The sequence below is a fragment of the Erpetoichthys calabaricus genome, chromosome 1 (genome assembly GCF_900747795.2).
Source record: "Erpetoichthys calabaricus chromosome 1, fErpCal1.3, whole genome shotgun sequence".
NCBI lineage: Eukaryota > Metazoa > Chordata > Cladistia > Polypteriformes > Polypteridae > Erpetoichthys > Erpetoichthys calabaricus.
This window is the reverse complement of record NC_041394.2, coordinates 125,432,952-125,446,464: the sequence shown is the minus strand read 5'-3', so window position 1 is coordinate 125,446,464 and position 13,513 is coordinate 125,432,952. Positions and strand designations below refer to the sequence as shown.

Below are 13,513 nucleotides of genomic sequence, written 5' to 3'. Positions count from 1 at the left end.
TCATAGTCAATAGTGAGTTTAGTTTTCCTCCATTTACGCTCAGCTCTACGGCATGTTCTCTTTAAATCAGACACTCTTTGGGTCTTCCATGGTATAACAATGCTAGAAGATTTTTTAACTGTCTTTTCAGGTGCAACTAAGTCAACAGCAGCCCTCACTTTAGTATTAAATCTTTCCACCTTACTATTTACATTCTCCTCGCTATTATAGTTGGCACTATAAACGGACTGATTGGTTAGAATGTTTGAAAGTTTTAAAGCTGCTGATGAGTCAAAGAAGCGTTTTTTAACAATATGTTTCTCATGAGTGTTTTCTATCATTATTTCTATATTAAAGAGTAGAAGAAAATGGTCTGATAGACCAATATCAATGACCTGCTTTATATCAACTTTTAGTCCTTTAGTAATTACTAAGTCTAACGTATGACCTGCTTTATGTGTAGGCTGATTAACGAGCTGTCTCAAATCAAAAGAGTCCAGGAGGTTCATAAATTCTTTTACTTTCTGGTCACATTGATTATCTATATGAAAATTAAAGTCGCCAACTATTAAGAGTGTGTCATAGTTCGTAATTAAGATTGACATCAAGTCAGAGAATTCCTCAAAGAAAGACGTGTTGAATTTTGGAGGTCTATACACGGATAATACTAGAACATGAGAATCTCCCTGAATAATAATGGCGAGATACTCAAAAGACTTGAATTTACCAAAACTGATATTTTTACATTTTAACCTGCTTGAGTAAATGTTTGCTAGCCCTCCACCTCTCTTTCCTTGGCGATCAGCACAAGTAAAACTATAATCCGGAGGCGCAGATTCGATTAGAACAGCTGCGCCATGTGAGCTAAGCCACGTTTCACTTAGTGCAATAAAATCTATTTTTTTATCACTAATAAGATCGTTGATAAAAAACGTCTTGTTAGTTAAAGCTCTAACATTTAATAGAGCCATATTCAATGTTTCGGAGGAGCAGAGATGAATACTATGTGCGTTATGGATATATGAAAACTCTTAATACAAGTAGGATTATTTCTAATTTATTTTTCCGTTTTGAACTTTATACAGTAAGGTAGGCAATACCTTTTTTTCCATCATTTAACATGTGTGATTAGTTAGCAATTGAAGAATTTTAGTTTAAGACATACAGTCAGTTGGATGAGTGACAGACTTACTGTGATTCTTGAAGGCTATGGACACATTATATCATACAGGGCTTTATTAACTTTAACATTACTGACATTTTTAATCCTGACTGACAGAGGTTAGCATGTAGCCCAGCACAAGAGTTGGACAGTGTTTCCCTTTTAAACGTGAGGCCAGTTGCTGTTAGGTGGCAGTGTAAGGGTTCCCCGAGTGTAGGTGGTGCAGCTATGGAGCCATTTTCTTAATACAAGATGTCAGTTCATCACAGTGATAAGAAAACTGCTTTACAATTAAATATTTGTGGCAATCTGGTAATAATTTGTAACAGATTATAGAAATAATAAATAATGCTAATATTAAAGTCAAAATGTTTTTTCTTATATTATTTTTGACCCACAAATTTTAACATGACAGACTTGTAGGATTAAGGATTTATCACTCTTTCTGTCTTATCTAGGTTCGGCATACTGGAGAGCAACCAGCTACAAAGGACATAATTCGTTTCTCTAAGCTCTTTGAGGATGAGCTTACCTTGGAGCACTTGGAGCGCCCTCAACTGGTTGCCTTATGCAAATTGTTAGAACTCCAGGCAATTGGAACCAACAATCTCCTTCGTTTCCAGCTTCTTATGAAGCTGAGGTCTATCAAAGCTGATGATGAGGTGAGAAAACCAAACTCAGACATAATGTGTGATGTCCTTTGAAATCTAAAATTACATTTACAAAATTAAAGGTTTCTCTTTTTTTAATATCACTGTGTAGTTATTTTGGTATTGTGATTTTTTTTTTTTTCCTTATTGGTGCTGATTTGTTTTATGTTCAGATTAGTATATTAATTCTGAAATGGTTTCAGATGATTGCTAAGGAAGGTGTGGCTGCTATGAGTGTTATGGAGCTTCAAGCTGCATGTAGGAGTCGGGGGATGCGATCACTAGGACTAACAGAGGACCAACTTAGAGAACAACTGACACAGGTGATTTGACAGTTTTGTTTTCAAAATACTGTTTGTAGTTCTCTCTCACATTGTTTCTCTTTCTGTTAGTAGTTATCTCTTAATATTGTTTATTCTTCTGCTTGTTGTTGAGAAATTTACAGTACATTGGTCCCTATTCTCTCTACGTTAAAATATTTAGCTTGAAAGTTAGGAATGCTCAGATCTGGTGTTTTTAGGGTCAGTACTGATCACAGATATCCTGTTACTCGATTGGCCAATTCAGATTTTTTATTTTCTTTATCTCTTTAAAAAACATTTACACTAACCTCCTGCATAACCAGACATGAAAAAGCCTTATGTTCTACATTAAAGTGTTAACTTTGCTATTTTCATAATTAAACTATAGGCCACAAGTGTTACCTGTTCATTTTTTAACAAAATGAAATTCTGTAAGCTTATTGTTCAGTGACCATAAAAATGCTAAATTAAATAATTCCCTTAAAATACATTTTTCCTAACTGTTAAAATGTGTTTTTTTTCTTTTCAGTGTTCCAGCTAGACATTCCTGATTCTTGAGATTTTTAATTCTAAATGTGAATTACCATTTTAATTATGCAGTGGTTGTTTCTTACCAAAACTGACACAGTATGACAGACACAAATAAATAATAAACACAATGCAAGCCTTTGAAAAAGCAGCACACTTACCCTTGTGTAAAGACACAACTTCTATGTCTCCGCGCTTATTTATTGAAAACTGTCATTTTGCAAATACACTAGTCTTCCTTCCAGTCATTTTCTGAATCTTCTTAGTATGATGTAAACAATGTAAAGCACACAGCCTTGTCAGCCAAGATATGACTTATAAAAAGGAAGATCAGTGATATGGCATGGCACTGTCAGTCCTTCAGGTCTTAATCTTGGAGAACATCTCTATTATCTATAACTAGCTGAAATACTCAGCATTGCCCAGGAGGAAAATAAAGTGGTTTTTTTTTTTTTTTTTTTTTAGTTAATGGTTTGAGAAAAACATAATTTAAAAAAAACACAACTTTTAAAAATTAACAAACAATAAAGACTCACTAATGTCATTGTCTTGCGGTCTTGTATGTATGTTATCATCCAGTTGACGCTCGGAACCGGCCAACGCTATTTAATTTGAAAAGCAACAGGGGCGCAGTGCTGCTTAAACATAAAGAATGGTGGCAGTCGCCTGCTATATATTAACTGTGTAAGCCAGCGTCGGGATCCTAGAAAGTATCGGAATCGTCAGAACTACTCTGGGTATCTCTCTGTTATGAGGATTCGTGTTGCCGACACGTTTGCATTGTTTGTGTATTAGCAACTAAGCGACTGTCTTTCTTAGGTTTCCTTTTGCCAGTGTGCTGGCATCGGTTGCATATCCTCAGAGCTGGAGCCCTCACCCTGACTCTACGTCTCATTTTCTCATTGCAGTCGTAGAGCTCTATTTAATTTCAAAAGCAACAGGGGTGCGGTGGTGCTCAAACAAAAAATGCTGGCAATCACCTCCATTTTGCCCTCTGGTGGTCATTCCGAGTGTCAACTAAATGATAATATGCATACAAGACCATAAGATCACCCCCCACCCTACCCAGAAGGGGGTGGGTTAGGGCTGATTTCACCCTACAGTATTTTTAGTCGACCAATGAGAAATGTGTACCAAGTTTCATGAAAATCACTCCAGCTGTTCAGACATACATACACGCATTGACTTTTATTTTTTTATATATAATATGAGGTAAATGCATAGAAGATATTGTGATAATCTCTGATTCAACCTGAACTGTTCTCCAAAGAAAATTAAATATGAATTTCATAATTCAAGTCTGTTACGTTAGTGCTGACTAATTGAAACATTTGCTGCTGTAATAAAAGCAAAAGCTGTTTCCGCTAAGCATTAATTGTATAAATTTATACATCCTATAACTAAGGAAACTATTACTAATTAATTTTCCTAGAAGAGATCTTTTGTTTTTCAGTTAAATTTTTGTATCCAAAAATATTTTAATCAATGTTAAAAAATATGACATGATTTGAAATTACAATAAGGTATGCTTTCAGCCATGTTTTGTGACAGGCTAGGTAGGTTTTTTCCTCAAAGGACAATGCCTGACCCGACACAGCAGCAATTTCATTGTGGAGAGCGAATGAAAAAAACAATTCTGGATAATTCCTTGACCAGCTATGTCATCTCACACTTGCGTACAAGGGAGCCTGTTTTGCACATGATCAGGTGCCACCAACAATTTGCAAAATACCCTGTACCATTTCCTACCTGTGCAGTGTTTATAAGAGACACAACACCCCAATCTACACTTTTAGAAATCAATGGCAAAATTAACTTGCTTTTTGTTTTGCTAGTTAAGGAGATGTACCTAATGCTGACACATGTAGCTGTGCATTTTTTTTGTTTACTTTTTTGTAATTTATAGGTCAGCCTGAGTAATTTGCTGGTGTTGTGCTTTATGTATTAAAATGTATGCATTACAATAAAACAGCAATCAGACTCAAAAAGTTATAAAGATAATTTTAATATGTAAAACATAGTCCAATCTAACATACAAGCAATTCACACTCCAAAGAGAAGGTTAAGCTACATGTACTCATTCATTTGTAAAACCCTGCACTTGCCCAATTTGGAAAGCTGTTTGTGGGGGGAAAAAATCTATGAAGTTGTTTCTCATGTAGAATATAACTTGAGATAAAATAGAAGCATAAAATAGAAAGCTATAGTAGCTATGAAATTCACAACTTTATTAAATAACTTTCTGTAGTAAATGTAATCCTGCCAAAAATGTCACACATTTCCCATAATTTAGGTCCTTAAATGGACTGATTCTCCATCCAGTTTTCACCCGGAAAAGGCCATGTTGTTCTTCGTGATCTGGATTGAGTGAATTCAATAATAGAGGGATATGGAACAGAAGAAAATCTGATACATGAATTTAACAGAAGATGACATTGTGGGTATCTAGACATTTCTTGGTAATGCAAAAGCAAGTTCAACAAACCATATTTGCAACACTCCACAGCACAGTTGTTTATTGTTTTGGAAACTAATGTCTGTTGTAATTTTTGTTTTTTTTACATCTGCTACTTTCCAAAAAATCAGTTTGTACTAACTTATTTGTCAACTATAACAGCTATATATAACAGCAGTTATGTTTCTGCTCTGTTAGAATCTAATTTAATTAGAACAAACACTCTGGCTACTAGGGGGCATCTCCACTCCAGACACACTTACTCCAACTATAGTCCAGAATTTAAAAAACTGTTTTTATTTAACAAAATACCCCTTTTTCCACAGCCCATACTACCATTTCTTATTTTCTTCCTCCAATTCTCCTGAGCAAGCTTTGTCCACCTTCTCTCTTGACTCCATCTCCTCCAGCTGTGTATAATGCTCCATTTTGAATCTATTTCTAGCACCCTGCAGAACCACAACTCCCATGCTGCCCAGCAGTTATCCAAATAGGCACTTCCCAGTAGATATGCTGCCCCCAGTGTATGGGAGAGTGACGTGAGCACAGGAGGCAGCCTCCAAGTGCCCTTCTTTCACCCTAGCCTCCCAACTGGGAAAGGGAACCTTAACCATCCTAGCCAGGAAAGGAGAACACTGACCATCTCAGTCATGATGTCCCCAAATGTCTTTCCGTTATGCTGATCTCAAGGTCAGGTAAGGAACTCCCATTCATCACTCATGGAACATCAGTCAAGCTGCATTTTCTGTTTGACTGGCCAGGGCCTTCTGTCCCACCATTACAACACCTTCTATACTGAATGTATATATGCATGCATGCATATACATACTGCATGTACAGCAGTTAATAGTATGTGCAAGTTTCCCTGTGGGTAAAAGCACTAAATTAATGAATGTAAATTTCCCCCCGTCACATATTGTCATAAGCACCAGATAATGTTCACAGCAGTTCTAAATTAGGATACTTGCAGTGATACTCAGATTGTTTCTTTTTGCTTTGAGTCTTCTAGACCTGCAAAATGGAAGAACACTGATAATAATAGATTGTTGTAAATTTAAGTACTACTGTTTATTAACCAGATTTATCTTTTCTCAAACTAAATTATTTATTACACAGTGGGTGGATCTTCACTTAAAGGAAAATGTTCCTCCCTCTCTTCTTTTACTCTCCCGTGCCATGTATTTGACTGACATTAAAGCAAAACCTCCCATCATCCCACCTGTACCAAATATCCAGGTAAGACCTTCTTTGTTATGGCTTCTGCACACACACGTTTTTCACCTGCTTTATATTAAGCCTATTGCATGTATGATAAGCAGATGCAGTCCTCTTATTTTGGCAAACTAATGTCAGATTGTTGTGAAGAAGACAGCTGTTTTAAGCCCTGTTTTCTTTCAGAGCTAATCGTTGTCAGTTTCTCCCTTTGTCCACCTGGGTTTTGTTGTGTCCTATGTGTATGGTCAGAATTTCTTCCACATCCCAGATACATACATATTACATGAAATGTTGCCCCCTAAATTGGTTTAGTATTTCTGCATTAGCATGCTCTGCAGTGAAATGGTATCTTATTTGTGTTTGGTTCCCAACTTACATCTGATGTTATCTACTTGCCACACCCCATTTATCAAAAGGCAAGTTCAGAAAATGTTTGAATAAATAATTACTTGACTTTTCCTAACAATAAAAATGTAAACTTGTATAACCAAATTGCAGTATTTAGCTTGTATTTAGGAACACATAAACAGGTTAACCAAAACCTGTGATTTGAAAGAGATAAACAAATGGTTAAATTCTTTACAATAATTGACATAAACATATTTCATTCTGGCAGTAAAACATTTGGAAAACCAATAGAGACATCTCCAGAAAAAACATTGTTGTGCTTGCTCTTTCAGAATACAAACAACTACTGAACAATACATGACATGGTATTTTCAGCATCCAAACACTGTATCAGCATGGACATGATAGACGTTGGCCAGTGCTGTCTGTAAGACTGATATAATGAAATACACACAAAAGTGCCAATAAACAGTATAATACTTTACAGCTTTTACTACTGTTGATGTTTGGTACAGCAATCTTGAATTTTGAGGTCAGGACTGGTGAGGCTTGCCTGTCTTTTTCAGTAGGAAATCCAACTTGTAGGGACATCCCAGTTAAATTTTACTGCTAGGAACTTGGAAATTCCGACTTCCCATTTTAAATAGAATGTAGCATAACATTTCCTAGGACATAGGCTTGAATTCCTTCCTTGTTATAAATATGTCTGGTTCTTGTTTGTCCTCCTTGTGTCTCTGCTGATTTACTTTAGGTTCTCATGTTACTTCCATTGTCCTTTTAGGTTTGTGTAGTAGGTTAATTGGTGTCTGTAAAGTGAGAATGTAGGCGTTTCTTTGCGTTCCTGCCATATGACCCCAGTAATAGACAAAGTAGCTTCAGAAAACGGCTAGCCGGATATTTGTACTAAATCATGTTAATAGCTTGTCCTGAGGGTGCTGATGTTTTTACTTAAACCTCTGAGAATAATTTCGCACTGAAAACAGTGTTTTGTTTTTGGCTTTGGTATATCTGTAATTAACACTAAAAAATGTTGTCCCTAAATTTTTTCCTTGGTTTAATTCCAAGTTTAATTTAACCATTTTTTTTCTTGACGTGGGCAGTGTTGTGCTGCATGAGAAAGTCTTAAACAGACCCAAAATAGCAATAGTAAAAGTATGTATTTCCCTTTGTTGGCAAATCATAACTGTATTAAGATCACCTGGCAAACACAAAATGTCATGCCAGTCAAGCTGTGAAGTAGCTGAAGTGATTAAGTTTTAATTTGTAGCTCAGAAATGGGAAAATTTGGTTTTAAAAAATTTAAAATGGATAAAAAGAGGGCGAATTTAAAAGGAATAAAAGGTGCAGACTGTTCCTATACTGCAAATGTGAGAAATGAACACAAGGGACTCCATGTTTCTGCTCTACAACTTTTAAAATTCTAAAATATAAAATTATTTAGTAATTGGGAATCTTTATACAAATAACACAAATTGTTAATGGTTGTGAAATGGTAAACACTTTGAAACAGTTATAAAATTCAGACTGACAAAAACCAAATACTGTATGTGTAAGTAAACACTAAAAAAAACAATATTGTGAAGAGTAATGCCAAACTGTAGACTCAAAATGTATAACATGTTTTGTGATTATACAAATAATGATGTATAATTTTAATCTGACTGACTGTACATGAAGAGATGTGCATTCCTTGTTTCTTTACTTGTTTACAATGTGTTTTTCAAGTGTTGTGAATATTGCAGTTTCAAATTGCCTGACATCCTTAACACAGACTTGTATTTCACACTTAACACACACACATAGCTGCTGCAGCAATGTAGCTATTAAGCTTAAAGTCAATGTCATAGGTTGTTCACTATAACAATGTAACCATACATCTGTGCTTTACTTATAAGTATTGTATTTTAAACTCCTCATTTAAATAAACACTGACGATTTTGTTCTTTATATAGATAGATAGATACTTTATTAACTCCCAAGGGGAAATTCACATACTCCAGCAGCAGCATACTAATAAAAAAAATATGAAATTAAAGAGTGATAACAATGCAAGTATACAGACAGACAATAACTTTGAATAATGTTAACGTTTAACCCCTCACCCGTCAAAAACCCCCCGGGTGGTATTGAAGAGTTGCATAGTGTGGGGGAGGAACGATCTCCTCAGTCTGTCGGTGGAGCAGTACAGTGACAGCATTCTGTCGCTGAAGCTGCTCCTCTGTCTGGAGATGATACTGTTCAGTGGATGCAGTGGATTCTCCATGATTGACAGGAGCCTGCTCAGTGCCCATTGCTCTGCCAAAGATGTCAAACTGTCCAGCTCCATGCCTACAATAGAGCCTGTCTTCCTCACCAGTTTGTCTAGGCGTGAGGCATCCCTCTTCTTTATGCTGCCTCCCCAGCACACCACCGCGTAGAAGAGGGCGCTCGCCACAACTGTCTGATAGAACATCTGTAGCATCTTATTGCAGATGTTGAAGGACGCCAGCCTTCTAAGGAAGTATAGTTGGCTCTGTCCTTTCTTACACAGAGCCTCAGTATTGGCAGTCCAGTCCAATTTATCATCCAGCTGCACTCCCAGGTATTTATAGGTCTGCACCCTCTGCACACAGTCACCTCTGATGATCACGGGGTCCATGAGGGGCCTGGTCCTCCTAAAATCCACCACCAGCTCCTTGGTTTTGCTGGTGTTCAGGTGTAGGTAGTTTGAGTCACACCATTTAATAAAGTCCTTGATTAGGTTCCTATACTCCTCCTCCTGCCCACTCCTGATGCAGCCCACAATAGCAGTGTCGTCAGCGAACTTTTGCACGTGGCAGGACTCCGAGTTGTATTGGAAGTCTGATGTATATAGGCTGAACAGGACCGGAAAAAGTACAGTCCCCTGCGGCACTCCTGTGTTGCTGACCACAATGTCAGACCTGCAGTTCCCGAGACGCACATACTGAGGTCTGTCTTTAAGATAGTCCACGATCCATGCTACCAGGTATGAATCTACTCCCATCTCTGTCAGCTTGTCCCTAAGGAGCAGAGGTTGGATGGTGTTGAAGGCGCTAGAGAAGTCCAGAAACATAATTCTTACAGCACCACTGCCTCTGTCCAAGTGGGAGAGGGATCGGTGTAGCATGTAGCTGATGGCATCCTTCGCTCCCACCTTCTCCTGGTATGCGAACTGCAGAGGGTCGAAGGCATGACGGAACTGTGGCCTGAGGTGGTGAAGCAGCAGCCGCTTCATGATCTTCATCACATGCGACATCAGAGTGACAGGCCGGAAGTCATTCAGCTCACTAGGATGTGATACCTTTGGGACTGGGGTGATGCAAGATGTTTTCCAAAGCCTCGGGACTCTCCCCTGTTCCAGGCTCAGGATGAAGATGTAGGCTTACTACTTACAAAAACATTAGCATTTTTCTAGAATAAAATTGTATAAACTGTCATGTTTGCAAAACTACTATATAAGCCAGCATCTACCTGCATACAGCCTGATTGCACATTGCCTATGTTAAATTATAAGCCATGTCTGAGACACAGAATTTCTTCTAAGATACATAATAAGTAAATCAGTTCTGCCATTTTCACAAAGATAATCTTTTGAAGAAAACAGATGCAGTAAACCCAGAATTGCAGTTATATAAAGTATGAATAAAGTTGTAGAGCAGTAGCACTTTCATCAATGACCCCTCCCTCATAAATATAAAGTGTTGTATTTGTAACTCAACATCAGCAAAGCTAAGAACAGGTTTCAAAGTGAAACAAGGAAAAATCATAGTGTTTTTGCAGATTGCTAGGAATAGTTAAGTTCAGAACACTGTAGGTCTTTGTGAATTGTTTTAGGTCAAGCAGAATTAAAGCAACTAGCTGCTAAACCTTTCCCTGGGTTTCTGGTGTCATTTTCAAAATGTTTGTTTTCTGCATTTCCATTTAGCATTTTTTTCTGATCTATGTTCAAGTTGGGCACCTTTTTAACAACCGTTTCCCAATATGTGGTGAAAAGAAAGCAATTCTTAAAACAAATGACACAACAGATATTTCTCACATTACTATAAGATAAACTATAAAAGTTGCCTGTTCTTCACCATGCAGCTTTAAAAATACAAATAATAGTGACATCACAGCTACTTAAAAAGTTGATTTGATTAATTTGATTTTTTTGTGCTTGTAATAAGCAAGGTACTTTTAATCTGTATCGAAATTAAATATAATTTCTGCAGTTCTCTTATGCATATGTAAAAAGCAAGTTCATAGTTACAATGGTACAATCTTAACAATTACACACATTTTACAGAAAAAAACAATCGCCAAATCAAAAAATCTTTATTTTATTTTTTTTAGACTGCTGCTCCTGCCGCTACAAATAAAGAAGCCCCAACTAATGAAAAAATATTAACACCCACCACAGAGACCCTAAAGGATCCAGCTGAAGTAATTCATGGTATCAAGGTATTCAAGTTTTTGCTTACTGTAAATTGTTATGCTTAATTCAGTCATTAGTTTGAGAATATTCATTATGATTTACTTGCCCTGATGTATTAATGAAAAGGTAACTGTTTTGGACAAAATTTTAAACCATTGGTAAACCTGAGTTGAGTTCATGAAATAGCATTAAAACATACTACTCCTGTAAGGAAAGCCTAGACCATTCAATGCGTACATTTAAATAGATGACAGAGTTTTGTTTTGGTTTACCTTATTATTACTGTTCTCTTAATTCCATCATATATTTTTCTAATATACAGTACCTTTTAATGATAACATTATAAATGATATTTAACTGTAGATCAAAAGCTATTGTCTGTTTTGATGTTCCAATCATGATTTCATTTCACATGTGACAAATCCTCTGTCTTCTTGTAGTAAATCTATTGATAGACTCCAATTAATTGTATTATTGTGGAACTTGTATTCCTGTCAGATATTTACAGGTAAAGTAAATGTTTGCTCTGTGATACTCCACAAACTTTTTCCACATAACTATGAAAGAAAAACTACCTTTTTTTTTTAAAAATAAAAATTGACTTAAGTACTACATGACGTCAGTTACTATATTCATTTAAATAAATAATAATGTTTTGTTTTAATTAAAAAAAACAAGTTAAATCTCCAAAAAATAGTCTTAAGTATACAGGTAAAATTTGATTTTCATTACAACAAAGTATTTTTATGGTCCCGACAGTTTCCCCATATGACAGGAGTCTATAGAAATCTTGTTACTACGAAGTACATTCAGCAGATACTTTCATTACAACGAAGTGCCCAAAAGACCTTGAAATGCCTGAATGAATAATCCACAGAGCAGTTAGTTCTGTGGTCGCAGTTCAGTTGTGCACAACGATACCCAAACAGAAACATTGTAAAAAAAAAAAAAAAATTTCTTTCTTCGAACTTTCCTTGCACTGTTTTTTTTGCTGTTGTTGTTTTCAGTGGTTTTCAAAGATACCTTTTGCTTATTGCTCGTCAACATTTGAAAAACATAAATTGGAATTTAACTCATTGTCACCCTCCTATAGAAACGGCAGACACGAAAAAACGATAATAGTTCATATTAGAAAAAAAAAACTTTACATTTTTGCAGCTCTCGATTGCGACAAAAAGAAAAAAGACGTTGCCAGTGAATTTGGAATTTTGCCATTGACACTGTCAACTTTCTTGAAAGACCGAACAAAAAAAAAAAAAAAAAAAAGAAGAAAAATCTCTGGTTGCAAATGTATGCGAACTGCTGCATTTGAAGACGTCGGGAAAGCCGTTTTTATGTGGTTAAGTGATGGTCATTCAAGAAACATTCCCATTAATGCGGCACTCATTCAAGAAAATGTGAGGTTTCTAAATTCTCTTGGGACCTCTACCAATGGGACAACAAGCCAAAGAGTGCCCCGAAGTGCGATCACCACGTATGTGGAAGACTGTTTATATGTTGTTGGGGCAACAGCAGGCTCACAGCTCTGCTGCGTCTCTCTGCCAAAGCAAACTCGATGAGTGATATACAGTTGGTCCATAAATATTTGGACAGAGACAACTTTTTTCTAATTTTGGTTCTGTACATTACCACAATGAATTTTAAATGAAACAACTCCGATGCAGTTGAAGTGTAGACTTTCAGCTTTAATTCAGTGGGGTGAACAAAACGATTGCATAAAAATGTGAGGCAACTAAAGCATTTTTTTAACACAATCCCTTCATTTCAGGGGCTCAAAAGTAATTGGACAAATGACTCAAAGGCTATTTCATGGGCAGGTGTGGGCAAGTCCATCGTTATGTCATTATCAATTAAGCAGATAAAAGGCCTGGAGTTGATTTGAGGTGTGGTGCTTGCATGTGGAAGATTTTGCTGTGAACAGACAACATGCGGTCAAAGGAGCTCTCCATGCGGGTGAAAGAAGCCATCCTTAAGCTGCGAAAACAGAAAAAACCCATCCGAGAAATTGCTACAATATTACGAGTGGCAAAATCTACAGTTTGGTACATCCTGAGAAAGAAAGCAAGCACTGGTGAACTCAGCAACGCAAAAAGACCTGGACGTCCACGGAAGACAATAGTGGTGGATGATCGCAGAATCATTTCCATGGTGAAAAGAATCCCCTTCACAACAGCCAACCAAGTGAACAACACTCTCCAGGGGGTAGGCATATCGATATCCAAGTCTACCATAAAGAGAAGACTGCATGAAAGTAAATACAGAGGGTGCACTGAAAGGTGCATGCCACTCATAAGCCTCAAGAATAGAAAGGCTAGATTGGACTTTGCTAAAGAACATCTAAGAAAGCCAGCACAGTTCTAGAAAAATATTCTTTGGACAGATTAAACCAAGATCAACCTCTACCAGAATGATGGCAAGAAAAAAGTATGGAGAAGGCGTGGAACAGCTCATTATCCAAAG

The 13,513-nt window shown here is 36.7% G+C and overlaps 1 protein-coding gene across 3 annotated transcripts in view; it reads left to right on the top strand.

The window, feature by feature from the left end:
* letm2 (leucine zipper-EF-hand containing transmembrane protein 2) overlaps positions 1-13,513 on the top strand; it is a 52,415-nt gene that overhangs the window by 23,635 nt on the left and 15,267 nt on the right. For all 3 annotated transcript variants that reach the window (XM_051933321.1, XM_028806007.2, XM_051933322.1), the window contains exons 6-9: positions 1,600-1,803; positions 1,995-2,114; positions 6,193-6,312; positions 10,972-11,079. In XM_051933321.1, the coding sequence (XP_051789281.1) occupies positions 1,600-1,803; positions 1,995-2,114; positions 6,193-6,312; positions 10,972-11,079 (552 nt within the window). The remainder of the gene's footprint in view (positions 1-1,599; positions 1,804-1,994; positions 2,115-6,192; positions 6,313-10,971; positions 11,080-13,513) is intronic.